General features: G+C 48.8%; 3 protein-coding genes across 4 annotated transcripts; 1 reads left to right on the forward strand and 2 right to left on the reverse strand.

Moving 5' to 3' along the window:
* Positions 1 to 286: 286 nt before the first annotated feature.
* On the reverse strand, positions 287 to 9152 carry LOC148382296 (vinculin). 2 transcript variants are annotated; one of them, XM_088360439.1, is made up of 20 exons: positions 8802 to 9150; positions 6579 to 6649; positions 5932 to 6082; positions 5762 to 5870; positions 5413 to 5696; positions 4728 to 4818; positions 4506 to 4653; positions 4272 to 4425; positions 4025 to 4200; positions 3762 to 3952; positions 3490 to 3689; positions 3297 to 3425; positions 3078 to 3227; positions 2905 to 3013; positions 2527 to 2829; positions 2340 to 2464; positions 2057 to 2242; positions 1790 to 1993; positions 1621 to 1725; positions 287 to 1552 (listed from the first exon to the last, which is right to left on the reverse strand). In XM_088360439.1, the coding sequence occupies exons 1-20, from the start codon at positions 8967 to 8969 to the stop codon at positions 1406 to 1408; spliced, it is 3201 nt and encodes a 1066-aa protein (XP_088216565.1). In that variant the 5' UTR covers positions 8970 to 9150; the 3' UTR covers positions 287 to 1405. The 2 variants fall into 2 exon arrangements, with proteins under 2 accessions (XP_088216565.1, XP_088216564.1); XM_088360438.1 differs by having other exon boundaries at positions 1790 to 2242; positions 8802 to 9152.
* Positions 9153 to 12922: 3770 nt separating this feature from the next.
* On the forward strand, positions 12923 to 15270 carry LOC148382297 (complement C1q-like protein 4). Its single transcript, XM_088359943.1, has 2 exons — positions 12923 to 13659; positions 14770 to 15270. The coding sequence occupies exons 1-2, from the start codon at positions 13075 to 13077 to the stop codon at positions 14947 to 14949; spliced, it is 765 nt and encodes a 254-aa protein (XP_088216069.1). The 5' UTR covers positions 12923 to 13074; the 3' UTR covers positions 14950 to 15270.
* Positions 15271 to 16939: 1669 nt separating this feature from the next.
* Positions 16940 to 18718, reverse strand: dcakd (dephospho-CoA kinase domain containing). Its single transcript, XM_088360115.1, has 5 exons — positions 18451 to 18718; positions 18185 to 18299; positions 17907 to 18110; positions 17751 to 17838; positions 16940 to 17655 (listed from the first exon to the last, which is right to left on the reverse strand). Exons 2-5 carry the CDS (start codon positions 18294 to 18296, stop codon positions 17370 to 17372), a joined length of 690 nt encoding a protein of 229 aa, XP_088216241.1. The 5' UTR covers positions 18297 to 18299; positions 18451 to 18718; the 3' UTR covers positions 16940 to 17369.
* Positions 18719 to 18907: the final 189 nt, after the last annotated feature.

Here is an 18907-nt window from a genome sequence, read left to right on the forward strand (position 1 = left end):
TGTTGTAGGAAATAAAATCCCTGGAAATATTTCTTACAAATATTAAACTCTCTCATGAATAAAATCTGTAAAAATGTTTTCATTTGAAAATAAAACAAAATGAATTCATTTTAATTAATCATTCATTTTCTGAACTGATTAAGAAAATAGTATTTATTTTAAAAAAAACTTTCAGTTTATTTTGGGCCGTTTCTAACTTTCGCCCCTAAATAATACATTAAATTCAGTTAAAATTTACAAAACTGTATTTTAGTTGCATTTTATGACCAAATGACCAAACATTCCGCAAGTGCTATAAAATGCTTTATTACAAAAAAAAAAAAAAAAACAAAGGCAAAGAATGGTGAACGATGGAGAGGCTTGTGATTGTGGCCAATGGAGTACACTTAACATGATCCACACACAACTCAGTCAGGTATTTGCATAGCAAGGCAAGTGTGGCTTTACACGCTTCTTTTTTGTGCAAATAACGTGTCAATTGCAAAGTCTGATCCAAAGGCACGTCGGCGGTCTGTTTTTGTCTGTGTATTTATCGTTACGTATGGTGACACTTTGCTTTTTTTTCTTGTTGGCGTCCATCCTGGCCAAAATAATGCTATTTGTTCTTGACCATGATTGTACATACGACTGTGTGGTGTTCTTCGTGATAGTTTTTGTCCAAATTTCTACAGCATTTTAATCTCTACACATAGTGAAGCGTCTGATGAACAGTCTTTGGCAGAGGAATTTTGCATAAACATAAAACCAACATAAAAAAACAAAAGAATGTTTCTTTTGTATGCATTGTGATTCTACAGCGAGTAGTGTAAACCAACGATTCCCAATGATTCAGTTCCCCTTAATTGGTCCAAAACATCCATTCTATTTTCTCTTAGTCCAGCTATGGTGTTAGCATTAAGCTAGCAGGCTTTAGTGCATACACAATTTGGTGTTGGAATATAAAATGTGTAGTTCTATTTTTCTAACGTACAATACTAAATGTGCCCTGGAAAACACGAACACAAGCTGTGTCGGCAAAAAGCCACAAATAATTGACACTCCCCCCAAAAAAAGTTTAGGATTGCCTAAAGGTGCAGCATGAAGGCAACAAAACAGAACTTTAGTCAAAAAGTAGCTCCTCAGCTCACTTCAACCTAGTCCCTGGTGGAAAAAAAAATACTTAAAAATCTGCAAATCTAGCAATGGCAGACGGCAAATATCGCCGTTGAGTATATTGCGGAGGTGAGACGCAACGATCAGTACAGCAACGACATCTATGTTGTAAGAAATCCAAGGTCTAATCCAAATATATAATGTATATTCCTGGGATTTGTCAACAGATTTGTACGCATGTTGGACGTCAGAACGGAAGCCCGGGCGAGGCTTTTTGTGCCCACCGAGTGCGATCCTGGGTCCTGCCGTCTTTTTACTGGTACCAAGGCGTCTTGCGGACCCAGTGCAGGGTGAAGCCGGCGTCGGTGCGGATTTTGATGGACGCTGCCTCAGCCTCCCGCACCGTCTCCTTGACGGACTGCATCAGGTTCTGAGCGTTGTGGACCAGCATCTCGGTGGCCTGGAGGGAGAAGAACAGACAGTAAGATTTGGAATGTCCACAGCAGGCATGCCATCCAAAACCCTCACCTGTTCCGACTCCTCTTCGCTGATATTGGTGCGACCCAACATGGTGGCCTTGACGGTGGACAGGATCTTGAGTTGGGTGCTGATGGTGGGAATGCGTTCGCACACCTGTAACGCAGGAAAGAAAGTCACTCGGAGCCACTCGACAAACGTCGGTCCATTGCTTTGTTACCTGGAGTAGGTTGGTACGGATACGCTTGTCCGTGCACTGCTTGGCCACCTCCTTGGCGAGCCGCGTGACTTCGTCGGACGCCTTGGCGATGTCCTTGGCGCACTGGATGAGGGCGCGCTTGTTGCCGCTGCTGCCGCGCACCAGACGTGACATCTCCGCCATGAGCAGGGCCATGCGCTTGGCCGCACCGATGATGTCGTTGCCCTGTTTAAGAGCAGTCGTAAATGGTGGCACTTGACCTTGAGTGGCCCGCGTTTCTGAGCGTACCTTGCTGGACCACTTGCGGGCCTCGTCGTGGAGCTGCCTGGCGGCCACCATCATGGGCTCGTTGACCATGTCGCCGGCCATCTGCTCGGGGAACTCCTCGTCCTTCTCCTCCGGCGGCGGCGGCCTGGGCGGAGGAACCTCGCCTTCGGGAAGAGGGGGTTTGGGCGGAGCCGGCTCGTCGTTAAGCTGCGGGCCATAAGAATATTTCTAGTCCTGTTTGATCCGTTCGTTTTGGAAGCAAACTTTGTGACAACAAATAATTAGAGGTATTGGCCAGACTTACGTTGAGTTGATCCAAATCAGGAGGCGGCGGCGGGAAGTCAGGCTCCTGTGGTTGGAACGCCTCCCTGACCTTTGCTACGGCATCGAGAATCTTGTAGCCCGAGTCCAGGAAGCCCTTGCGAAGATCTGCAAGGCAAAGAGCTGTCAGAAGGTCGCCAGAGAGGCAAGAGGCGGCGCGCCGGACGTACTGGGATCCTGGATGTTCCCGGCCACGGCTTTGGCGTCCATCACCATGGGCGAGATGGTCTGACTGAGCTGGTCGGACGCCGCCTTGACCGCCTCTCGGAATTTGGGGTCCTCCGAGTTCTCCACCTCCCGCTTGGCCACCAGGAGGATGCGGTTGGCCCGACGGGCGATGCTGGTGGCGCCGGCCACCAGCATCTGCGGCTGCTGCATGTCCATGGCCACGCGGCACTTGTCCAGGTCCTTCTTGATGGCCTCCTCCGAGGCGTCCAGCAGAGACTTGGTGTCGATGGCCTCGTCCACAAGACCTGAAAGTACGGACGTTGGAGCTCAGCACAAAGCTGCCTCCCAAACTGCAAAATGTATATGTTGATTCCCGGTACCCGTCATCTTCTCGACATTATCGATCCACTGATTCTTCATGGTCTCGAAATGTTCGTAGGCAGCCTGGTTGCCGGGGTTTCTCAGCAGGATCCGGGCAGCGGAAACCACCTGCACCAAGAGTCGAGCTCAATTCCAGAGTGGGTTTGAAAAAGACTACCTCGAACCAAAGTACCTGCGGCGTTAAGTCTCGGGTGGACCTGACGGCCACCTGGATGCCCTCCACCGTGCTCTTGTTGGCCGTGCCCACAGCGGCCGCCTTCTCCGCCGTGGCACCCAGCCTGTTGGCGTGGTTCTCGAAGTTGGCGGCCCGCTCGTCGAACACCTGTTCAGCCACAAGAATGGGAATGGCGATAAATAGAGAGTTACATCACACTGGCAACAAAGGTCTGACCTCATCCCTGTTGGGTGCGTCCAGAGGTGCGGTGGCGGCCACGGCCAGTAACTTGATGGGCGTGGTGGTGTCGCTGAAGATGTCGGAAACTTCCTGAGTCATAGCCGCCTGCATTTTCCCTTTCAGGTCCTGGGAAGAGACGTGCAGATGTTAACATTGAAATATGTCAACCACGGCAGCCGAATGATCTCACTTTGAGGGCTTCCTGGAGCTGGTGTGCGATGGCGCGCGCCTGCGGGGAGTCGCCCTCGCCGCGGGCCGCCAGGTCGGCCAACTGGGCCATGAGCTGCTCCACCTGCTCACATTTGCCCAGCAGCTCCTGTCTGTAGGGGCCCTGCAGGGCGTTGGCCAGCCTGCGGCCCTCCGCCACCAGCCCTCGGATGGCCGCCTGGCCTGAGGACACGTGGAAAGAAACTCAGTGTTCGCCACATGGGAGGAGGGAAGAACTCAGAAGAGAGCACGGACCCACGCCGCTGTCGTCCACGCTGGGGTTGTCGATCCAGCGCTGAGCCTGCTCGATCTTTCCTTCCAGGTGGACGTCAGCCTTGGCGGGCCTGCTGTTGGCCACGGCTTTGTTGGTCTTGGACTGAAGGTTCTGCAGGGCCGTGGCGATCTGTTTGGCTAAGGTTCTGGCTTCGGGGGTGTCGCCTTTCCCCCTAAACAAACATCCTCATATGATGCCGCACCAAGCATGTCTTCGGTCCACTCACTGAGGCCCGAGTTCTTACTGTCTCCGGAGATCCGACAATTTGGCGGTCATGCCGACGAGCTCGCCGATGGAACGCAGGATGTCGTCCCGTTCTTTGGGGTCCTCGCACATGTCGGCGATCTTCTTAGCCTCCATGAGGAGAGCCTTGATGTTGTCCTCCCCCTCCGGAGCGCCGTTGGGGTCGGCCAGCCAGCTCTGAGAAAATTAAACGTGAAAGGGTGGCGTCGTGGGTCTAATGGTTCCCTCGCGAGGGCTTGGCGACTCACCTGGGCGGCGTCCATTCTCTTGGCGATGGCCTGCTTGGAGTTGGTCATGTCCTCCAGCTTGCGAGCGGCGTTTTTCACCTTGCCGGTCAGAACGTCCAAGCCTTGGGACACCTGCTGGGCCTTCTGCATGGCGGCCGGAGAAGCGCCGTGACCTCTGAGCATGTAAAACACGTGGATGCATTTTATCTTTTGGAAGCTCAAAGTTGCTACTTGGCGGTCTTGCGGCGTCAGTACCTGGCCCTCATCTCCGACACCTGGTCCGTCATCTGGCCCAGAGTCTTGGCAGTCGCCAGGATATCTCTGCGCTCGCGCCCCGCGCACAGCTCGCCGATTTTCCCGGCTTCGTCCAGGATCTGGCGGACGGCCTGCTCGCCCGCGTCCCCTGCGGGCGCAAGACTGGTGTCGGCCGAGCGCTCTGTGACGAAGGCCCGGCGGGCGCTCGTACGAGCTGGCTACCTGCTGGGGCGTTGGGATCTCGCAGCCAGTTCTTGGCCTGAGCCATCTTGGAGTCGATGAGCCCCAAAGCTCGTTTCATGGCCTCCGTGTCCTTTAGGGGCGGAAAGTCAGACAGAAATGTCACTCAGGTGACCTTCATGACGGCACGTTGACGGCAAGATTAACTAGAGTCTGACTCTAGTCCATCGTCTCGGCCGCAGACTTGCAAAATCCAAAGTCAACCAACAGCAAATTCTTATTGTTAACCATTCGTCAATCCACGCCACTTCATTAGCATCTGAAATCTCGTTTTCACGCTGCAGAACGATGGCGGCACAAAAGAAAACACACGACAACACACACACACACACACACATACACACACACACACACACACACACACACACACTGCTGAGACATGCAGCTTCACAAGCCGTGACAGAGAGGGAGGTGACGCTTACCTTCTACACAAGGAGGGAAGTGAAGGAAGAGTGGAAAAAAAAAAAAAGAAAAAGAAAGAAAAAAGGAAGAAGAAGGACATAAATACAAACATTGTTCTGGAAATTGATGGCGAGAGGAAAAAGGTGAGAAAAGTAGATTGAGCAGTTTGGAGTGATGGAAAATGGGGAAAGATCTATAAATCTGTCAAGAAATGATTCTGCACAGCCGTGAAAGAAAGAAAAAGTGTGTGTCGTGTCGGGCGCACCTTGTTGGCCCAGGCGTCCTCGTCCCAGGACGTGAGCTGCAGCACTCGGATGATCTCCACAATCTCGCCGCTCATCTTCTCAAAGGTGAAGTTGCGGTTCTTCAGGGCCTCCTCGACGCCTTGGCTGCCCGACGTCTTGGTGGTCACGAAGATTTTGATACCTGAGATGAGGATGGGCAGCAGCTCCTTGACCGTGTTCATGGAGTTAACCAGCATGACGCGGTGCTCCTGGTGAGTCAGCTCCTGTTGCCGCTCGTCGATCATCTTGGCCATCTTGGTCATTCCTGGACAAGACCGAAGGGTAGCTTAAGCCTTGCCTCCACACCATGACTACGTTTCCCTCCTCTACCTGGTCCCAGGTTCTTGGTGTAGGTGATCAGGTCAGCCATGGACTCCACCACCTCCGAGACTTTCAGGTACTCCAAGATGCCGTTGCATACTCGGATGATTTTGCGCACCTGGTCGGAGAGGAAGGTTCAGAGAGTCCGACACCTTCGGGACACGGCGGCAGCAGGGTACCTCGGCTTCGTCAAAGGTGAGGAGTAGGTCCGAGGTCCCGGAGAGGATCCCCCGAGAGCCGTCGATGAGGTAGTCGCGAGCGGGAACCGAGTACGGGTCGGCTTTCAGCATGGAGGCCGCCTTGACCAGCTTGGTGCAAGCGTTCTCCACTCTGGGGAAGAAGGACGGCATGATTTTTGATGGCGGGAACCATCGGACGTGTCCTTCAGAGAATCGGACCCCCCTCCAGGTGCTATATTTAGCAAGCGGCCAGGCCAGCGAGGCATTCCGACACATGCCTTGACGGATGACGATGGGGTGACGATGTGACTCGGGGGCGCCAAATGTGTCGGGCGGGCCCTCCTGCATTCCTGACCTTGTGGTCAAGGGGGGTTCTGGAGATATGCTCTCGCTCGGTGACATGCACCAGGCAGCAGCTGAGCGCCGCTTAATGGTTAAAACGATCTTCTCAAAACAAACAAAACACCGCCCTTCAAAATAGATACGGCGCTACTTTGGCTTCCGAGATGTTCTGAAAGTCAAGGCGTGGACTGACTCGGTCAATACGTTCTTTATGCTCCAGCGGACCGAGACACGACGGCACTCAATATGCCACGTGTGACCTTTACGCGGGCGGCGAGCACAATGAGTCAATCGAGCCGACTTACTTGATAAACGCCGGCGGCATGTCCCTTTTCATGATCTGGTCGTCGGTGGTTTGGACGGTCTCCTTCCCGACCTGGAAGAAGAAGATTTGACGTAAACTAAAGATCTTTGTATGGGGCACCGGTCGTCATGATGTGTAAAAACAGCTGAAGACCAAAATGAGTCCATGGTGACCTAAGCGTATTCAGGGGATGCTCCTCACCCTTCTAACATCTGGTATGAGAGATTCAGTCAGGTCCAACACACTCACTTCTTCATGTCTTGGTGTCACTCCATATTGGCGAGTCAACCGTGACGCGGCGTTCACTAGACGAGGAAACAGCTGTCGGACCCCCGACCGAGGGGACGTGCCGCAGGCCCGAGCGCAAAATGCGTTGCATTATCATTATTTGATTTCCACTGACAAAATGAAACTGAGGGTGTGTTGAATTCTCCTAGTTCCACATTGATGACTGTGGCTAGCATGTCCGCACCTTTGAGTCCATGTTGCACAAGACTGTACTTGTGAGGCGTGTCCCTTGAGACTTGCCCTTCCTGTTCCAAACTGACACTGAATGGGATTCAAAGAACCGCAACAAAGCAACGCTTGTGGAAGATTTTCCATGCGGAGGAGGACACACAGGGCTCGATTAGAAGTGCGCGTGCAATTGCGCCAACACCGAAGCCGAGCCACACCCAGAATTGCTGACCGTTTGATTTTGCACAAAGTCAGCACGTGCGATGTGATTCAGCAAAACGAAGCGTGTAAACGGCGCAATGTGCCGATTGCGTCTCCGGGTCAGCGCAAGCCTTGTGATCAGCGCAACACAAACAGGAAGCCAGTGGGTGTCCCGGGCATTCCTGTCTTCATCCTAAAGTCTATAAAAAGGAACTATAAAAATGATGTTGGCTCAAAGAAGAGTTTGAACTCCAACGAATGGCGGATCAAAGTAGCGTCCCGCTTACAATAGCAACGCTCCTTTTTTTAGCCGCGTACATTGCGGCCTACTCGGGGCTTGTTGTGGAGGTTCTGAAGCACAAGAGCGACCATACCAGAGGTCCAAAAGCAACACTATCGAAGGGGTACATTTCAAGAATTTGCCTCTGTTGCAAGAGATCATCCATCAGAATTCACTCAAAGGAAGCGTGTGCGCAACATGTGGTTTTGAACACAAGATGCAATTAGGTTAAGACGGCAGCTTCCTGTTCCTTAGGAGGAGCGAGCCACCGACTCCTCACCGCTCAAGAATATGTTCTAGAAGTATTCACGTCATGGCTAGTCCAGAGAGAGATAACACAGGGTTCCGTTTTTCCTCTGAACTATGAGTAATGAATACATAACCAGACGTGACATCATAGTAATGTCAATGTTATAGGGTTGCCATGGCAACTGGAAACAATGACAGACTCATTGATCAAAAGAAAGAAAATAAATAAAGGGCAACCACAATTTTGGACTAAACAAATGTAGGATTGGATCATTTTTCCAGTAATTCATTGGCAAATGAACTCCAGTGAACTGACAGAGCAAATTCATTTGCAATTATCATGTCACGACTGTTGAAATATGTAGAAAACAACCACCAGAAAGAAAATGACCGCACACAAGAACTTCCCTACTATCGTTTACAGTATCAAGGTGCTTTTCATTTCCTCTCGTGGTTTTTTAAAAGCAGTAGTTTATGTTTCGAACAGTCTGAGGAAACCCACAATGGGTTTTGTTTGGTTTTGCTTTCAATGCAATTCAATGCAGCCGATCAAGGAAATTAATGCTAATTAACTCCTGGTTGTTATGAAAACAAAGTCTAAGTGTGTTTTTCTGGCTGTGGCCTAAGAAGAGATTGCACAGTTTTGTCATAGACTACAGGAAAAAAAACTGTTTTGACTTGGTGGAGGGATGCTCACTCCTTCCCTGCAGAGGCATCCAAGAATCTGGAATTGGGCAAGTTTCTTTTCTTAATTTTACTGTGCATGTTCCTGTAGGATAAATACACAATTTTTTATTTAAGGTGCATAAATGTGTATTATAGTGCACAGCCGTGGCTACGTGAAGCTACGGTAGGCAGCAGGGGCCATTCCCAAGGGGAAAAAGGGCGTCAATGCCGTAGCAACCCCCCCAAGGTAACTTGAGTCGCATTTCCACCTCTTTGATGGCCGTCTAGCGTCTAGTAAGGCCCAAAAAGTTTTGTTGGCAGAGCTACAGGTAGTAGTTGAAGAAAAGCTGCAGGAGTCGGCGGTTCACTCACCCGGACGAGGTTGCTCACCGCCGCCTGCACGGCTGCCACCGGTGCCGTCAAGTCTGGGATCGCCTTGCCGTCCACCTCGCCCTCCTCATGCATGATCACCAGATGGGAGATCTGCTGAGCCACCGGCTCCAGGATACTTTCTATCGTCTTCGTGTGAAACACCGGCATGGCGATCGAAGTCTTTCAAACAACGCCGGAGAAAAGGGGTGGAGGTCAAATTTGCAAGAACCAGAGGAGGCCGCTTCTCCGAGTCAGACGAGTGACTTTTTTTCCGTCCCTGCAAGCTCGGACCCTCGGCCGAACCATCAAACTCCCTTGCACAAACTGAACTAGCTCGACGTCACGTTACGATGCCCCGCCTCCTGGCCAATCACAAAGGGGAAGGGGGGTCTTCTTCGCTTCCTATTGGCCGAGGCGAGACGTCACTCAACATCCCGAACCTTCCTTGTCTTTCCGCATCCCGTTTGGAGATCGGAGCGTTGCTGACTGGAATTACGTAATAGATTCTCATGCCCTAAAAAGGCAAATATGCGCGTGTAGTGTTTGTCACATTCCACACGCGGAAATTCGACCGGTTGGACGTGTTCTCGCTTTTATTTGAGTCATGCCACGGCTGATCACACTGCAGACAAAATAACATATTCCCAAGTTGCCTGAATAAACATGATGCTATTGAAAAAAGTAAAATGATAAAAATGTCCTTTTATGGAGCGTTTCAGTTGGTCAAAGTATGCCATGGTTTTAAAATGGACTGTCATGAGAGTGTCATAGTTGCCCTTTAAAGCGTATAGCACACAGGGCATTCAAATAATTAGCAAAACTGCTTTTATTTTATTGTATTACAATCATGCACAATGGCTTGTATTCGTAGAATGATCGTATAACCGATCATAATGATTGCCTTGTCTGTTTATATTGAAAAAAAAAACAGCACATCAAGATAATACCATCTGACATCACAGTTGTGCAAATCCTGAATTAATATGAAAATCAGCAAAGAAATTTGTCGAGAATTCTACAAAGGGCTCATTTCCTAACAAGGACACGAGAGCCTGAAGACGGAATAGAGGAAGTAATGTAATGTAATGTTATATAATTCATGGAATATAGCCATGCTGCGGGGCAAAAATACACATCCACGGAATGCACTAAACCACAGCTATCAAACTCAAGGCCCGAGGGCCAGATACGGCCCGCCACATCATTTTATGTGGCCCGCGAAGACAAATTGTGCATCAAATTCGTGTCATTATTAGAATTGCAAATTGTCTTCACTTTTAATAATATCTTTTTTTTTAATAATATTTGACCAGTTTTTACTCGTCTGATTTGAAAATGAGTTATTTGTCAGTTTGTTTTGTAGCTTTTACTGTATATAATCATACATTTATTTGGGTTGATAGTCATAATGGTCCTCCGAAAGAAACTGACTATAATGCGGCCCGCGAAAAAATTGAGTTTGACGCCCCTGCACTGAACCGAAACCCTCCAATTTGAGGGTTAGCTGAGGTTTTCAATTGCTATGTCGCCCCCTCGTGGTTGAGGTCTGAAGCACATGCTTAAACCAGTAATATCAATATACGTATAATGAATACATACTAATAAATATATAATAAATATATTTGTGATGAAAGTGTAATATTAAATATAAAATAAAATATGATAATAATAATAATAAAAATAATAATTTTATAGTAGTTATATTTCGATATTATTTATCCAATATAATATAATATAATAATATAGCCATGATAAGGGGCAAAAATACACATCCACGTAATGCACTGAACCGAAACCCTCCAATTTGAGGATGAGCGGAGGTTTTCAATTGCTCTGTCGCCCCCTCGTGGTTTAGGTCTGAAGCACATGGTTAAACCAGATATATCGATATAGTATAATGAATATACGTATACTATTAAATATGTAATAAATATATTTGTGATAAAAGTGTAATATTAAATATAAATCAAAATATAATAATAATAATTATGTACAATAATAATTGTATATTTATATATTATTTTTAAATAATGTTATATTTATATATTATTTATCCAATATGATATAATATAATATAATATAATATAATATAATATAATATAATATAATATAATACAATACAATATAATATAATATAATATAATACAATATAATATAATATAATATAATATAATATAATATAATATAATATAATATAATATAATATAATATAATAAAATATAATATAATATAATATAATATAATATAATATAATATAATATAATATAATATGTCTCCGGGCACTCCGGTTTCCTCCCACATCCCAAAAACATGCTTGGCAGGCCAATTGGGGACTCCAAATTGTCCCTAGGTGTGAGTGCGAGTGCGAATGGTTGTTTGTCTCTGTGTGCCCTGCGATTGGCTGGCAACCGGTTCAGGGTGTCCCCCGCCTACTGCCCGATGACGGCTGGGATAGGCTCCAGCACGCCCGCGACCCCCGTGGGGACTAAGCGGTTCAGAAAATGGATGGATGGATAATATAATATGGGTAGCACGTCCGCCTCACAGTTAGGAGGGTGCGGGTTCGATTCCACCTCCAGCCCTCCCCGTGTGGAGTTTGTATGTTCTCCCCGGGCCCGCGTGGGTTTTCTCCGGGCACTCCAGTTTCCTCCCACATCCCAAAAACATGCTTGGTAGGCCGACTGAGCACTCCAAATTGTCCCTGAGTGTGAGTGCGAATGCGGATGGTTGTTTGTCTCTGTGTGCCCTGCGATTGGCTGGCAACCGGTTCAGGGTGTCCCCCGCCTACTGCCCGTTGACGGCTGGGATAGGCTCCAGCACGCCCGCGACCCCCGTGGGGACTAAGCGGTTCAGAAAATGGATGGATGGATGGATAATATAATATAATATTGATATTACTGGTTTAAGCATGTGCTTCAGACCTAAACCACAAGGGGGCAACAGAGCAATTCAAAACCTCCGCTAACCCTCAAATTGGAGGGTTTCGGTTCAGTAAGTTCCGTGGATGTGTATTTTTGCCCTGCAGCATGGCAATATTACATTACATTACATTATATTATATTATATTATATTATATTATATTATATTATATTATATTATATTATATTGTATTATATTATATTATATTATATTATATTATATTATATTATATTATATTATATTATATTATATTATATTATTTGAAGACTCCAAATTGTCCCTAGGTGTGAGTGCAAGTGCGAATGGTTGTTTGTCTCTGTGTGCCCTGCGATTGGCTGGCAACGGGTTCAGGGTGTCCCCCGCCTACGGGCCGATGACGGCCGGGATAGGCTCCAGCACACCCGCGACCCCCGTGGGGACTAAGCGGTTCAGAAAATGAATGGATGGATATTATATTATATATTATATTATATTATATTATATTATATTATATTATATTATATTATATTATATTATATTATATTATATTATATTATATTATATTATACTATATTAATTATATTAATTATATTATATTATATTATATTATATTATATTATATTAATTATATTATATTATATTATATTATATTATATTATATTATATTATATTATATTATATTAATTACGTATATTATATTATATTACTATTTGTAATTATTATTGTTATTATTGTATGCTTTTGCATTTGAATATTTTACCTCAGGCAAGTCTGTAGCGATGTGTGCTAGCAAATGTCTCCCAGCTCCGGTCCTGGAGGTCCGCTTTCCTGCCTGCTTTCCATGTCACCCTGCTGCAACACAACTGATTCAAGTGATCAGCTCCTCAAAAAGCTCTGAAGATTGATACTCATCCTGATCATTATAATCAGGCGTGTTGCAGCAGGGAGACATGGAAAACAATTGAACACTACCACTTTACCTGTTGACTTTTCTGTTCATCGTTTTTACCATTGTTTATTGTCCGAGGAGGAGGAGAGTGACGCGGATAGTTCTGCCGTCATCCCTGAGAAAGTGCTTTCCTCCACCCTGAGTCCGAGTCAGAGTTGGTGTATGCATGATGCTCTCTCTCTCTTCTCCCTCCACCCGCCTCCTCATCTTTCCTCTCTCTCCTTGGGCTCGCTCGGCTACCTCGCTTGTCACTCAACCTTTCCTCAGCTCTCACCATCTTTCGGAGTATCCCGGTCGCGTTCTTCCCGGTGCACCCCGCCACCCGCCGTCACCATTCCCTCCCCGGAGAGCTCCGCGCTGGCTGCCCAGCCCCTTCCGCGGCTCAGCATCGGGCGCAAGACCCTGGTGGCGGCCGCCGTGGGGGTCATGCTGGTGCTGGTCCTGGTGGTGCTCATCCCTGTGCTGGTCAGCTCCGTCGGAGGAGGCGAGGAAGGCGGCGGCAGGTTTGAGATGCTGGGCACCTGCCGCATGGTGTGCGACCCCTTCCCCACCGCGGTGGAGCCAGTCAACGCCGAGCAACAGGTGGACGAGCGGGCCGACCTGAGCGACACCAGTGTCGGGCCACCGCTGCCCACTTTGCCTGCTCACGCCTTGCAGGGCAGACCCGGGCGCCCGGGTCAGCCTGGTCCCCCGGGCCCCCCTGGAGAGCCGGGCCCACCGGGACCCAAGGGACCTCCCGGGATTCTGGGCTTGGGGGGTACAGGCTCGGTGAGCGCAGCCACCTACAACACAGCGCCCCGAGTGGCTTTCTACGCGGGGCTCCGGAACCCGCAGGAAGGCTATGACGTCCTGCGATTCGACGACGTGGTGACCAACATCGGGGGGAATTTCGACGGCGCCACGGGCAAGTTCACGTGCAAGATTCCCGGCACCTACTTCTTCATATACAATGTTTTGATGAGGGGAGGAGACGGCACCAGCATGTGGGCCGACTTGATCAAGAATGGTCTGGTGGGTAATGCTGACATACTTTTTGTGAGATCACAACAGGTAGAAGAACCTCATGACTCTTTGTAAACTGCTTTAGTAAGTCAACCCATTAGTCAGAGTGATTGAGAAAACGAAATATTGTAGCCTTCTTCTGAATGGCCCACCGTGCCTGTATGTGAGACTCGACCAAGCGTCGCCATTTCTGACTTGATGCGTTAGGAAAAGCTACATCACACAGCGGCGCGAAACCACCAGTCCAAACGGTGAAGTCAAGCGTTCATGTGTGTCGTGATCTCAGCTCCTACTCTCTCGAAGCCCGCAAAAAAAAACACCCAACGCTACCAGATTGCGGGAAACCGAGCCGAGCGTGGTGCGCAACCGACGTCGCCCGAGGTCCCGACAAACAAGTTCAAAGCGCCTTGAAATACCAAATACAAACTTTTCACGTCCGTGCACGTAGTGTTTATCGCGTGGCCGGCCCAGGCCAGGCGGCACAGGCGTGAAAACGAGGTATCAGTTACGTTCACGGGTGATTTGCTAATGTCTCTGAGGCCTTGAGCCTGAGACTGATCAAACGGCACGCAAATGTGAAGTGAAGCGCAAACATGATGGGAGGCCAGATAGAAGGTGCAAGCGCAAACAGCAAAGGCAACCTCAATTGAGCTAGACACACTTCAAATATTCGGAATGATGGCTACATTTACGCACGAGACCAAAGCCGACGACAGATGCGCCCTGACCGTGCGAGGCCAGCCGCTTCCCACCCGTCAAAAGTTAGAAGGGGGACTTTGAACGCCCTAACCCTCGCCCTATGGTGTCTGCGTGACGCCGATGATACGTGGCACTCGATACATAAATAACTCCGGATGGATGCGGAGGGGTCGTTGGCAGCGCTGCGCATCCTCTCAGGCGAGCTGAGTCAAGCCCAAGCTTTACACTCGAGTCACCGCTTCCTCATACACACAGAGGATTCCTCGCCTCAGCAGATTTTACGTCAATGACATTATCGTTATGATGTGAAGGTGGAATTGTAAAACTTTTTGCCGCCATCTAGTGGTCAAGTCTAAGAAAGACACAAAATTCACGCTGTCGAGTAAGTTACCTCAAATTGTTGCACTTTCTTGGTTTTAGGTCAGGGCGAGCGCCATCGCTCAGGACCAGGACCAGAGCTACGACTACGCCAGCAATAGCGTCATCGTGCATTTGGATGCGGGCGACGAGGTGTGCATCAAGTTGGACGGGGGCAAGGCACACGGGGGCAACAGCAACAAGTACAGCACCTTCTCAGGCTTCATCCTGTACGCGGACTGACGAGCGCCGCTCGCTGACTTGGGTCGAGCCAAGCTGACGCAGAAGCTGCGGGTCGGCGGCGAACCGTCTACCTCTTTATCCCCGTGTGGTTTCTTTGGGGAGGTAATTTATCAGTGTTATGCATTCTTCTCGTACATTTCACGGTGAATCTTGTCCACTCAAGTCGTCCCAAGTCATCCCAGCGTAAAACCTTTTTAAACCGTGGTGATTCTTTCACGTGATGTGCATCTTGCATGGGAAAAAAAATCCACCAAGAACAAAGAAAGATGTTCAAACGTATACATGAACAGTTTTTCATTAAAGAAAACGTTCATCACGTCAGCAGTTTTCTGTCTTATTCCTCAAATGTTGTCTGATTAATTGCGCAAATCTGAAGTTCTGAAAGGCAAGGAGAGCGCTCTCAAAAAGTCAGAAGAGTGACAAGCTGATAACAAACAGCGGCGAGCGGATTGCGTCGCCGTGTCAGAGCATCACGGTTACTGAATGCCTCGGAGACAGACAGCTCACTTCCCGCAGACGCAATTAAAAGTGAGTGACCGCGCCTTGGCAGAGGTCACCCGAGCCACGAGGGGGGGGCGGGGGGCCGAGGAGCTGGCGTCCTCTCGGGCACTATGAGCGCATCGTCACATTAGAGACTTCATGTCGCAATGTCAAAGATGAAGCGACGGTTTTAGGCCCGACCAAAGGAACAAGAAGCATAAAGAGGACTCCTCCCTTACTAGGCCACGTGGATTGATGCGGCCCCCGGGCCTCGGGTTTGACACCCGTGATGGAGATAGATTGCGAAGGCTTTTCCAGAAACTCCCCAAGGCCATCCCGCAAAGATGTGCAAGCGTTGGGGACAGCCTACGGCTACTTGCTCCTCACAAGCCTTGTTTTTGTTTGGGCCCATTAAGTCAACGAGAGCATTCGAATTAGAGCCGGATGCCTCAGCTCCATCACCTCCTACGCGATGTTCCAGCACAGTCTATGCTGATGCTAAACAAGCAGGGACGAGAAGGGAGCTAAAAAATGTTAGCGTGTCACATGCTAACACTTCCGAGCAAGATACTATGCAGCCAATGGAAAGCAAATAGAGCAGAAGGCTTGCTGGGGCAATAGGAAAGCGCTGAGAGGCTGGCGGTGGGCCTACATGTGTGCAGCCATGCACACCGCCACGCCTGCCCGCCCGCGTCCTGGCGCTCCTCGGGAGAACGTGACGGGGTATACGCGTCCTTGGCGGGCATCACACCGCGTTTGGAGGAACAAGTCCAGTGTGTCAGTGACTCAACAGGCGTGGTGCCCCTCGTGGCCCCCCCCGACTGCGCCGGGTCTAACGCACGCCGACAGGTTGACTCATGCGGCCAGGGTTGCTCTGCTGGCGCATTGCCTGTCTCTTCACCTCAGCCCGCATCGGCGGGATGCGGCATGACAACGCGCTATGGAGGCGCTGGCCGCGGCTGGCCCGGGCCTAGCGTGACGCCCGACGCCAGAGTTCAAGATGGCCGCTTCACGCTACCCGTCGGCGTCGAGCTGCATTTGCCGGCTGCGCGCCCTCGGCTTTGCTGCCTTCTGACTTTTATACTTTCATAGAATAGTTCTCGAGCGACTTCTGCACGCCGGCAGGACAGTCTTCGTTGGCCGAGACATACGAGGTATCAAAAAGCGAGGACTACTTGCACAATATGTCATGAAGACAAACAAGCACGCATACGCTGGTTCAGATAAAGTTCAAGCTTGCAAAACGTGTTGCTTTGCTCTTGCGCTGGTGTACATCCACCCATCGCTCCGCATTAGCGGCGCTCTGGCTGAGAGGGCCCCGGATCTAGTCAAGTGACACACATAAGCAAGGGGGGGTGACATCATCACATTCACCCGCGCGCTTCAATTTTCCTGTCCGCGGGTCTCATCTGTCCAAGAAAGTTTTCCATTACAATTGAGCACCGCCTGGTAAAAATTCCCCCATTGGCACTTTGGCCCGCCGGCGGACAGTCAGGAAGACAATGTGAGAAACAGTGTTTGATTTAGTTTATCTTAAGCAGCGTGGATTTACAGAGTGCTCACAGAGAGGAGAGAACAAGGACAGCAAAGAAATAAAAAGTGTACGAAAAAAACAGTCGAGGGGATGGAGTCACTCACAATTCATCAGAATTGTCTTTTTATGAGCAGTTTGCGTTTAGTTAAACAATCCAATACTCATTGTGGAGGTTTCTTAAAAACATTATTGGTTTTGAAAATAAACAGAAAACCATGCCGGATTTAGGAATTTTAAATGGATTGTCACCAGCCAATTAAAACCTTGGACAGCAACCATGACTGCTAAAATGTATTTAATAAAGTGAGTGTCAGTTGATTAGTGATTAAAGTGCATGCTTTGTCCTTCTAAATCCTGTGAGAAGGGGGCTCCAGTGTCTAACCACTTGCCTCTTTGCCGTCATTTGCTAGGACAACAGCATCTTGACGGCGTAGAGGAGCATCGCGCCCAGGCCGGCGGCGGCGGTCACTGCCAGCACCCGCACTGGGAGGAAATCCATGGAGTCCTCCAGCTTGGTGTGCAGCTGCAGCACCTGGCGCTGGGTGTCCTCGCGCGTGCCCGAGTTCTCGATAACGTGGCTAGCCAGGCCTCGCTTCTCCTTGAGCGGCATTTGCGCCGCCAGCCGCTGCTCGGCCTCCTCCGCCGTCAGACCGTCCCGCTGCATCAGGCGCGCCAGCTGGGTGGCCGGATCACTGGTGAGCGCACAAAACATACTTGCTACAAAATATATTCATTTTAAATATCTGATTGTCTTATTTGACGGATTGATGCATCAGCGTGGTCCTACCAGTAAACAACAACAGTATGGTTGAGAAACTGCGTGAGCTTTCTGGCTTCAAAGAGAAGCGGCACGTCCAGAACCACGTAGCGATACCCTAAAAAGAAAATGCACATCTTAATGTATGACATAATGTTGTTTTTACTGTGTCAAATCAAGTCTTACCTCTGATGAAGTAGAAGAGGATCTGCTTGAGCATCTCCTTATGGATCTCCGGGTGTGTGATGGAGTTGAGCAGCTTGCGTTTCTCCTCGTCGGCGAAGATGAGACGGCCCAGCTTCTGCCTGTCGATCTCGCCGCTCTCCAGCAGCACCTCGCGCCCAAAGTGGAAGATGATACGTGAATGGGCGGGCGAGCGGGGCTCCACCACTGCGTTGGGAAAGAATAAAATCAGTTTGATTCTCATTGAAACTGATGCTGATGAATTTGGGCTGCAAAATGACCTTTCCGGGCCACAACATCTGCGTCGATGATGGGGCAACCAAGTTCACGCAACATCGACGATACTGTGCTTTTTCCTGAGGAAATGCCTCCCGTCAGGCCCACCAAATACATCTCCTAAAAGAGAAAGAAATGACATGAAATATCAGAAATATGAGTCTAAGCTAAACACGTTTTTCACTGTGTAGATAAACAAAGGAGTGGAGTCATTATAATAACTAGTAACTGCTTGAATTACCAACAAAAACGACTTTGGGGGATTTCTTACCTCGTAGATGTCAGCTGCCCCGTATAGGAAGACGACTGGACACTTGTATAGCCAGGCTTCAAGTTAATGTCAACAGGCTAAATGTCGACGACAGCATTAAAACAACCACAAATGGACAAAGATAAGAAGCCATCGTCCTCCTTAGCAGGTCTCGGCAACTTCACATGTCATCGGTTACTGCTATTTGTCAAAAATGTCAGCGTGAAATCTCTTGAGGTCAACTACATGCTAAAAACCGGATGTTTTGAATCGATCGTGTTACACTAAAATAGCTCCGGTATAGTGAATAAAACGTTCCGCATACTTGCGCTCTACCAGCAAATAAGCGACTGGACTGTACACAAACATTTTTTTATGAAATATAAGATTTGTTTCACGAGATGGTAGAAGTAATGAAAGCGGTAATATTTTTATTCACGCCAACAACTACATTTTGAATTCAGATTCGAAAGTTTTG

This window comes from Syngnathus floridae, chromosome 18 (genome assembly GCF_059516105.1).
Source record: "Syngnathus floridae isolate MCC-2025c chromosome 18, RoL_Sflo_1.0, whole genome shotgun sequence".
In the NCBI taxonomy this organism is placed as follows: domain Eukaryota; kingdom Metazoa; phylum Chordata; class Actinopteri; order Syngnathiformes; family Syngnathidae; genus Syngnathus; species Syngnathus floridae.

Bases quoted from the DNA above. Each gene is read 5' to 3' on its own strand.
- LOC148382296 (XM_088360438.1), bottom strand. From the start codon at position 8,969: ATGCCGGTGTTTCACACGAAGACGATAGAAAGTATCCTGGAGCCGGTG. The intron at 6,083-6,578 runs GTAAGTCGGCTC...CTTCTTCCCCAG, and splicing joins ATGCCGCCGGCGTTTATCAA to AGTGGAGAACGCTTGCACCA. The intron at 3,426-3,489 runs GTGAGATCATTC...GTCTCTTCCCAG, and splicing joins AGCTCCAGGAAGCCCTCAAA to GACCTGAAAGGGAAAATGCA.
- LOC148382297 (XM_088359943.1), top strand. From the start codon at position 13,075: ATGCTGGTGCTGGTCCTGGTGGTGCTCATCCCTGTGCTGGTCAGCTCC. The intron at 13,660-14,769 runs GTGGGTAATGCT...TCTTGGTTTTAG, and splicing joins ACTTGATCAAGAATGGTCTG to GTCAGGGCGAGCGCCATCGC.
- dcakd (XM_088360115.1), bottom strand. From the start codon at position 18,296: ATGTATTTGGTGGGCCTGACGGGAGGCATTTCCTCAGGAAAAAGCACA. The intron at 17,839-17,906 runs GTAAGACTTGAT...TTTTCTTTTTAG, and splicing joins CCTCTTCTACTTCATCAGAG to GGTATCGCTACGTGGTTCTG. The intron at 17,656-17,750 runs GTAGGACCACGC...TGCGCTCACCAG, and splicing joins CATACTGTTGTTGTTTACTG to TGATCCGGCCACCCAGCTGG.